Source organism: Dunckerocampus dactyliophorus, chromosome 16 (assembly GCF_027744805.1).
Source record: "Dunckerocampus dactyliophorus isolate RoL2022-P2 chromosome 16, RoL_Ddac_1.1, whole genome shotgun sequence".
Taxonomy (NCBI): Eukaryota; Metazoa; Chordata; class Actinopteri; order Syngnathiformes; family Syngnathidae; genus Dunckerocampus; species Dunckerocampus dactyliophorus.
In genome coordinates this window covers 11534602-11544534 of record NC_072834.1, presented here as the reverse complement: position 1 = coordinate 11544534, position 9933 = coordinate 11534602, and the positions used below count along the sequence as shown (strand labels likewise).

At 38.6% G+C, this 9933-nt stretch overlaps 1 protein-coding gene across 1 annotated transcript; it reads left to right on the top strand.

The window, feature by feature from the left end:
• Window positions 1–1312: 1312 nt before the first annotated feature.
• Window positions 1313–9096, top strand: rnf121 (ring finger protein 121). Its single transcript, XM_054755876.1, has 9 exons — window positions 1313–1451; window positions 2216–2253; window positions 2461–2602; window positions 4243–4397; window positions 4489–4596; window positions 5739–5859; window positions 5948–6081; window positions 7426–7527; window positions 8729–9096. The coding sequence occupies exons 1-9, from the start codon at window positions 1374–1376 to the stop codon at window positions 8847–8849; spliced, it is 999 nt and encodes a 332-aa protein (XP_054611851.1). The 5' UTR covers window positions 1313–1373; the 3' UTR covers window positions 8850–9096.
• Window positions 9097–9933: the final 837 nt, after the last annotated feature.

The window sequence follows — 9933 nt, the reverse complement described above, 5'->3', positions numbered from 1 at the left end:
TTTATATATTATTTTATATTATTTTCTATATAAATGAGTCACAATACCATACTGTGTTTGAATTCTTACAGGCATGTACAAGGCTGATGGGACATGCATTTTCAACGAAGGCATAAGATCTGCCCGAAAATATTTAAGAATGTCTCTTTGTCAGGTCAGTAGACGTGCTCCTTGATTCAGGACATGCCTGAACATGCCCGTTTGTGTCATTATTTTGGATTTGTACTATTATGCATTAAACAAAACCGTGCATTCACAGTCTACCCTTTATTACATTATTTTACTGAATTACATGAACTCATCATTGCATTTATTTTTTACTGTGCTCTTGTTAAAATGATCTGTAGTACATCTTTACTGCTGTTTTGAATGTAAATGTGTTTGAATGCTGCTTATTGTTGTAATGTATGCATAAAGTGTTATTTGCATCCTGCTTCTGCGGTGCTTTAAGTTCCTTAATGCTAATTTGTTGTATTGTACTCAGAGCCGGCTGGCCCATTAGGCGATACAGACAACTGTTAAGGCATGATGGCCTCCAGGGGGCGCCAAAATATTGGGAAAAAATTCACCTTCAATATAGTTGTATTAAAATTAGTTATTATGAACTGATAAAATGGAAAAAAAACCTCATATTTATTCAAATGTAAAGACTACAAGGGATAACAAGTAAGTCTCTCCACGCCCATCATTTTTGTCCAGTTTTGTATATAGTTGTATATATGTCCCTGCAGTGATCCTGTAGCCTGCGTGATGTGATGTAATCAAAGTACAATAAGAGTGTAAAAGTGACCGATGGGGTGTTATTTCATGTCTACAGAACTCTAGTGATGTTAAAACCCGTATTCAGAAGTCATAAACTACGAAAATATTCCGTTTATTAATATTGAATGCTGCTTTGCGGAAATACTATTATTTATTCCCTTATTTACAGGATTTTTATTTTGAGGTGGGTAATCTCGCCTTGGGCAATGTGGTTCAGTCGATGTGTCTTTGATGGTTATTGACTTAATGTGTCAAAGGTTATTTTATTATGAACATCTTTGTGAAAAAAGAGAAGATGTATTAATTACTATTATCAAGTGTACCAACAATAAACGCATAGTATGCTACATCTTCCCCCCAATAAAAGCCTAGTACTCTCTGCAGTTAAGTTAATACTATATGAAAAATGTATTTCTAAAATTTTCACAGTAATTAAAACATATATCTAAACAGACATGTTAAAACATTTTTGACAATGTGTAATAGTCAATGCTGACGTAAAGGGCCAGACTTTATTGTGAAGGTCATACTTGGAAATACCATACCGGAAGTGACCGAATGACAAGTTGCCACGGCTAATGGCTCCGGAAAGATAAAGCAGCACTCCGAAGATGGCCGGGGTGTTTGAGGTAGAGGTAGATGGTGTAGATCACGACCATGGACTGAACCATCACGATGAACCCATTCAAGTGAGTGTAAAGCGTCACACACACGTAGACGTGACAGTTAGAACAGGTGGCGTGCATTAAGGTCCTGAGCGGTAGTGGCTAACATAAACGCCGTGTTAGCTTGTGCTCAAAGATTTAGCCCAACGTCAGCACTTACTCTCTTCTAAACCTTCTGCTTACAAATGGAGATGTTGTTCCTATTTCCAGTGTATCTCTCTCTCTCGCCTTCACCTGCCATGTTTTTTTTTCACTCGACAAATCATTACAACGAGAAACACCCATCAGGGAAATGTATCACTGCTAGCCTAGCTAACAGGCTAACAAATATTTGTCATCTGAGCAAAGCAAGTCGTTTTCACTTACTTGCTAACTACCGCTGTTGGCTCGGTATTAATATTGACACGTCAGAGTGCAAGATTACGCTTCAAATGTCACACTGCTGAATTTGTGACCTTTAGGTATTGAGCTGAGGTGGGGTTAAAGGTAACTCGTTCTGCCTTTTAAAGGTGTGGCCATTAGTCTCAAAATGGAAAACTCAATCCAGTCAGTTTGTCAATCATAAGGTCAGGTCAAACCACTGATATCAGTCTAAGGACCAACAACAGACACCAGTCACACCCTCAGTTGTGTTGCTAGTAAATCTCACTGTACGTACAGTGATAATCCCTTGTTTCTAGGTGTGTTAGAAAACTCATCTGAATTCTTAGTTTGTCAGTCAGGTTTTTGCAAATTGCAACTGGTAATAATGTTCCTTAACCATGATTTTGTGTCTCCCATCTATTTAGTTTGACGTGTCCAAGCTTTCGCCAGAAGAGAAGTGGAGGTTTGTGTCTTTGCAACACTATTTCCCCCAGTCCAAGTAGAAGTTGAAAATGCTTTATTGTTTGCGTTGAGCTGTCATATTGTAGTTCCCATTTATGGCCAGCAAGAGGCTCACAATGCACAGCAGTTACAAAAGCACACCTTTTTTGTAGGTGGCATTAAATATTTATCAGCGCTCAGGTGATCATGTGCCTGTTTGTCTCACCAGGGTGGAGCATGCTAAGATGCATGCCAAACATAAAGGCCATGAGGCCATGCACGCTGAGATGGTGCTGATCCTCATCGTCACCCTGGTCATCGCCCAGCTTGTCCTCGTGCAGTGGAAGCAGAGACACTCTAAGTCTTACAATGTAAGAAGTGTGCTTTTTTCCATGACTGTGACAATTTGGGATAGGCATTATTAGTGAGCTGTTTGGTGTATTGTTAAGAATTTTATGGAGTCAATGTAATTTGTGTATCTCCAAGGTTTATGTGAGTTAGTATAGCTGAAGCAGTACAAATTATTTTACTATGTAGCAGCTGGGGGCACTGAATTCAGGCCCAGCCGGTTGCTGTGTGGAGTACGTCATCATCACTCACACACCGGAATGTAAAAACAATACTGATATGAACCAATGGGCCATCCCAGATATTTTTCTGTGCGTTTTGGCCTCTCGTCCACATGCAAACGGAGGGTTTTGTCCCTGTAAACTGAGCTTTTGGAAGACTCCAGAGTGGAGTTTTTCCAAAAACTCCCAGCTTCAGCATTTGTGCGTGGACGGGTAAAACCGACGTTTTTGGTTTGTGTCGTAAAAAATGTATGACTTTATCTTATATTTGTAAACTTAAACAATAGAACATGCATTTATTGACATGGGTGTTGGTTTCATTTTGCGCAGCAGTAGACGTGCATGCTTGTGCCGTATAACACGCAGAGATGGGGGAAAAAAAACATGTTTTCTTGGCTTGTGTGTGCAGAATTTAAAGATAATGTACATGTCATTGTCCATCTAATGGATCACAAAACGGATGAACAGAGGTGTTCTATCTCAGTTTGTATTTTTTCTGGTCTGAAATAATGGAAATAGACATAATGTCCAGGGTCAAATTGTTGCCATCACAAAAGCTTTATTAGCTTTATAGGGGTATGTTGTCGGAACATTTTCCCCTTTTTAGCAGTCACAGGTTTAAAAATGAGTTAACCGCTGCTATTAATGTAACGTAAAAACAATAAAAAGGAAAAAAGTTACAAAAGTTACTGAAGTCGGCCTTTTTAAATCGAAATTAAAAACTCATTTATTTAGACAGGCGTTCAACACCGACTAGGTCGGTCTTGTATTTGTGTTCATTTTATGCATATTTAGTTCTTGTTGACTCCCATTTTATGTACTTTTAAAGGCTTTTAGCACTTTGCAGCACTGAAGCATTTTCTTATAGAGTTTTTATTCTGTGTTTACTTTGTGTTCATGTTCTGTTTTTATGCTGTGTTCTTATGTATCGTCTTATTGTAAAGCACTTTGGGAGCCCGTGGGCTATTGTAAAGCGCTATATAAATAAACTTTGATTGATGATTGATTGAAAAAGAAGCTACCATAAACTCTATCTGAACTTTCATAACAGGTAACACATTTGGTGCAGGAATTGCTTTGAATATGAATGTCCTTGACACGTTTTCACTTTATATGGCTAAAAAAAATAAAAAGCAGAGTTAATTTTTGGCCTGGATGCCTCTCGTGATTACCTATGACTACGGCTCTTTTTAGGGTTTCCCCTAAAATGTGGTCAAATTCTGATGTGTACAAGCTTTGAGACATTCAATTTGAGTTTTATTATATTTATATTCTTCCCAATGATTGATTGACAGTTTTCCAAGTGCCTTTTCCTACAAGAAATACTATTATTACTTCTATTAGTTAACATTCTCCCTTTTAACCTGATACCTGTGTTTCTAGTGGTAACTTTTTCACCCTGGTGTACATCCATCCATCAACATGTGCACTCTGTCTTGTAGCTGGTGACTCTGTTCCAGATGTGGGTAGTTCCTCTCTACTTTACAACCAAACTTCACTGGTGGAGGTTCCTGACCACGTGGTTTATCTTCTCTGTCATCACAGCATACATTTCTTACCGTGCCACTCGCAAGCCTCTGGCCTGCACGACGCCAAGGTAAAATGACATTTGACCACATGTGACTGTTACGGTACTTTTGAAGTGCAAGTTCAATCCCTAAAGAAGGTCTTCTCCTTGACTGCTGCAGATTGGTGTATAAGTGGTTCCTCCTCCTCTACAAGATCAGCTATGCCACAGGAATAGTTGGCTACACTGTTGTCATGTTTACTCTTTTTGGTATCAATCTTATATTCAGGTAGGTCATGTGAGTTTCACGTCTATTTGCACAGTTTCAGTTTCTAGCCACAAGCATTTGTTTGCTAAACTTTCAAATGTGAGCTGCACTATTATGAAAAGACACAGTCCTGTACGTTGCATTTGACTGCCAGCAGATGGTGCAGTTGGCCACCCTTTGTATACTCCATTCAGTACAGTCAACTGCTCCTGTAGTAGTTGTGTTCCAAGACCACCTCTGAATGGCATAAATCGATCGTAATTGATACGCCGGTGAAAACGTGCACAGTCATGGGAAAAATGATTAGACCACCCTTGTTTCTTGTTCATTTTAATGCCTGATACAACTAAAGGTACCTTTTTGTTTGGACAAATATAACAATGATGACAAATGGCTCATGAGTAAACATTTTTGGCAGTGCAATGCTACAGCTATTCATGTAAGAACTTAAGTGATTTTGGTTATTATCAAGAAAACCATGGGTATTTGTTTATATTTGTTATCATTATATTTGTACAAACAAATGCACCTTTAGTTGTACCAGTCATTAAAGTGGATCAACTGAAGAAACAAGGTGGTGGTCTCATCATTTTTTCCATGGCTGTATTTTTGACACACTGCAAGTTTTGAGGCCGGATTGACTGTCGAAGCTTGCTGAACAAAGTGTGAAATCTCAACGTCTGAGGAAAAAAACTGCATAATGACATAAACATGTACAAACAATTGTAGACATTGTAAAAGTGGTACATGTATGCTGTACCTGTATTATCATGTATTTATAAGTTATTACTGACTTATGGTGAATACGTAGCGTTTTCTGCAGGGAAAAATCTGTATTTTTGGAGATATTAAATACTTAAATAAAACAAATATTTGTTAATTTTCTATAAAATAAATTTTATATAATACAAACACCTCGTCATCAGGCAGTTCAACACTACAACCACAGTAATAAACATATTGTAATATTAATACAGCTCTGAGCATTATTACCTTTTTGTGAAGGCATGTTTTAATAGAACTCTATATATATTTAGTATCCCAACAAAATCATTAAATTAATATCAGCTCTTATTTTAGGCAAAACATAGAGTATCTGTGAGTTTGGTGGTTGCATTAATTGAATCATACGATGCTCACCACGCAATGGCCTCTTTGTGCAGGATAAAGCCAGAAGATTCAATGGACTTCGGTGTGTCCCTCCTATTTTACGGACTGTACTACGGTGTCCTAGGAAGGGACTTTGCAGAGATGTGTGCTGACTTCATGGCGTCAACAGTCGGGGTAAGCAGCAGATTGGCTTTGCTCCTCATGGACGTTATGGCTGGTAACCAAAATGTAACGTTTGCTGTCCTGTCTCTGTGTTTTGTAGTATTACAGTGCGTCTGGTATGCCAACCAAGCACCTGTCTGATAACATCTGTGCCGTATGTGGTCAGGCCATCCTTGTTGATGTCAGTGAGGAGGGCATCATTGAGAACACGTACAGGTTATCCTGCAACCATGTGTATCCTTCAATCTAACGGAATGCAACTGTTCATTTGTAGCAGTGAAGGAGAAGTACAAGAATTTCTATAAAAGCTTTGTCATGGCTGTGAAAGGGAAATGCTCTACATCCCACTCGACCTTTTATGGCGCTACTGCTATTATGCAAGTTGGTTCATTTTAAAGCGGCTCACTTCCTCTACATTTTATTGCCTGAACTGCAAGTACCATAACAGGCAACTGCATCTCGTGTCAAAGATGCACTGTGGTTTTTTTTGTTTTGTTTCGGTCTTTCAAAATGGCGTGTTCCTCTGTGGGATTAATTGTGGTCTTTTACACCAGTGATTACTGGAAAACATGTCAGGAGTTGTACATAATGAGTAGTGGATCCCTACCACACAGAGAAAGAAGAAAACACATTTGTCACTGCTGTAATGTGATATGACCAGTGATTCTCAATCGGTTGCTCGCACCCTGGATTCGTTTTCAGTGTTGTGTGGGTCTTTAGGAAGAAAAAAAATTATGAAATAATTACTTTTAAATAAATAAATCTAAATAATAACTTTTATTATAACGGGAACTTTTTTTTAATGCAACAGGTTGTCATCTATTAATACTCTTTAAGGTGGCAACAGCACTCTGTAGTGCTATTTGAAACCCATTTTCAGAGAAGACCATAGAAGTTTGTCACTATATTGTACCGAGCTGGAGTTGCACAAGTAACAACACCCTCTGCCAACACAGCACAAATGGATAGGAGGTCATCAATACAGACACCTAACTAACTTGCAATGTGAGCAAAGCCAGCACAACAAGTCAACACAAACAGAACACACAATGCAACTACAGCACACGGGCCATGCGGGTATCGAAATAACATGTACACACCAATATACATGCAAAAATATTCCCGCATATACAACCCGCATGGCATGCTGGGTAACCTTGTAGTACCTACTCTTCCCCACATGCTAATATAAGATGTAATATAAGAGTCGCCGCTTGTCTTTAAGGGGTGATTCGAGGGCAGGTTAAACTAGTTTTGAATCACTGGTATAGACAGACCAGAGTACCATAGTGATCATTGCTCCGATACAAGAGTTGCAGTGCAGTTCCACTCGACTGCAAAGTAAACCCATAATTCCAAAGATACTGTGAAAGGAATACCTGTCTGACAGTGTCGTATTAAAAGTGAGCATTACAGGCACGTATAACTATATTTTTGGGGGTGGATGTAGATCTACTTAACAATAGTTGTTCACGGCTAGGTTTTCTGATCGTTTCACAATTGTGCTTTACTTTTGTTTGGGTTTTCCCCAATACTAATTTCCTGTATAGGTGTGATATGCCTTAACTTAACATCCAGGTTTCATGAATTCTGTATAAGAGGTTGGTGCATCGTGGGAAAGAAGCAGATGTGCCCGTACTGCAAAGAGAAGGTGGATCTGAAGAGGATGTTCAGCAACCCGTATCCTTTTGTCAAGTATACTTGAATGCATTGTCTCCTCAGATAGGTGGACAGTCTGTTCTCATGAGATACTCGTTAAACACCTCAGGACAACGTCATACCGACCCATTCCTGTCTGTTCACTATAGATCACTTAGAGGATGCTTAGCGGTTAAATTTAGGTACATTTTCAGCTCCAGTGTGTTTAAAAAAAAAAAAAAAAAAAAAAAAAGTTTCCCTTTTTTGTGACTCAGGTTGTACACTCCCGACAACCACAAGATATATGCACGTTATTCTCGTACATATTAAACTAGCAAGCAGCATTTAAAGGGTCAAATTAAGATGTTGTTACCCTTACGATGTTGTTACCCTTACGATGTTGTTAACCACTTGTCCACTTCTTAACCACTCATTCATGTAGTATTTGATGTGCGTGTTGCAGAGTACTGTTGTCCTGACAGTCACACAGAGACTGACCGCCCTTTTAAGTTTTCTTAACGGCAACCGTAGTGCTCATTTCCCACACAGTATGCTGCATTTGTGCGAGCTGAGCACACGCGGTGGTGTTGTGAGGAAGAGATGTTATAACGCAACCACTCTCTTTCCAAATTTGGAAAAATGCTTTCTTTTAACCAAATCAAAGAAAAACAGGCCAAATTAAAAAGTACAAATTTTAATTAAAAAAAATTCACCTAAACACCAGCTGGTAGTTAAAAAAGCTATACTGTATTTCTTAGCTGCTCTACAGTTGCTTGCTTGATCACCATTATCATAAAATTAGCATCATAACGTCACTGTTTGCTAACTTGTTTGCCTTTGAGACACTTTTTCTTTTTTTTTTTTTTTTGGGATTTGCTTGGGGGTGACGTTTTTTGGCACCACCTGTTGGGTTGCTTGTCTGTATCTCTGTATCCCCCACATACAATGTGAGGTAGCTAAGTCTTTTTCAGATTTCTGCTGAAGGTCACTACGGTAATTACAGGTACAAAAGAGAAATAAGTGTATAATAAAGTGGAAGACTGAGGAAATTCCGAAAGTTTATAACAAGATTGTGGCGTGTTACAGCACTGTTTTACTTAATACTCACTGGCCACATCATTAGGTACATCCTTGCAATTCATTTAAAACGGCAACCACCGGTGGTCCTAATTTTGTGGCCTGTCAGTGTATAGTCGGGTAGAATGTCGCCAATTAGTTTTTTCCTTAACCTGACATGTTGTAGCTGGGAGAGGCCACATGTCATGTACGGACAACTCTTAGACTGGCTTCGCTACTTGGTGGCCTGGCAGCCTGTTATTATTGGCTTTGTGCAAGGCATCAACTATGTGCTCGGTCTGGAGTGAGCCACCAGTGTGGAAAACGGACATACTCACCACACAGAGAAGAAAATGCTCAAATTTCAACTGAGCAGGAGCCTAACAATGAACTGAAATGTCAACAAAAAGAAGTGTCTGTACTTTTTGTATATATTTGTAGACACAAATTACCAGTACTAATGTTTCAATTGATTAGTAATACAAATTTCCTGTCAATTTCTCAGCATTTTCTTCACATCTTAATTGGTTTGTGCATCTAATGGCCCAGTAAAGATGTTCATAATCATGATGTGGCTGCTTTCTTAAATATTTTGTTACATACGCACTTCATCAGGTTGAGATTTCATGTTAGATCTAAAAATGTATACTTAATGCCATGCTGTGCTAAAATGGCAACTTAGATTTCATTTTTTTTTCAAGTCAGAAGAGTCAGATACACACAAAAACATGTATACATGTGAAACCTGAGGTAATTTGGGTCGTCAGTGTTTGAAAATTGATAAAGTCTCATTATTTCAATGTACAGACAGTTCGGGTTAATATATCTCTTCCATATAAATGAGTAAAGTACCACGTGAGGAAGTTCCCTAAGTTAGAACTGAACATTTACAGCGTTTGAGAAGGCAACAAGGAAGTGGATAATTTGTTCTGTATATCAAGAAATTCAACAACGCACGTTTAGACCAGTCAAGAGAATCACTGGAAGAGCCATCATGACGCTGTCATCTGTTCTCAAAGGTAATTCTGTCTACAGACACCAGCACATTTCATTCAATGTATCATGCTTGTATAAAAAGTCATTTCCCTACACAGCTCTGGGATCTTTAAGTTTATTTCTTCCAGATGTCACTCCAGGTATGCTATTTTTTGTGGCTTTGTGTCTCAATCAGTTTGCATTTAGTTATTCATTGTAAACCCTCTGCCTAGCAGTTCCTGAATATGCATCCCCAGTTATCATTGGACCTGACCACATTCAAATAAAAGCTGAACCAGGTAAGACTACCTTCTCTTTACGCAATTTATCACTTTCTGCAGTCATTTCTCGCTATAAGACACCCGTTCACCATATACAAATTCACTTTAACTCAAACTTTGGCCAGCATATGACAAT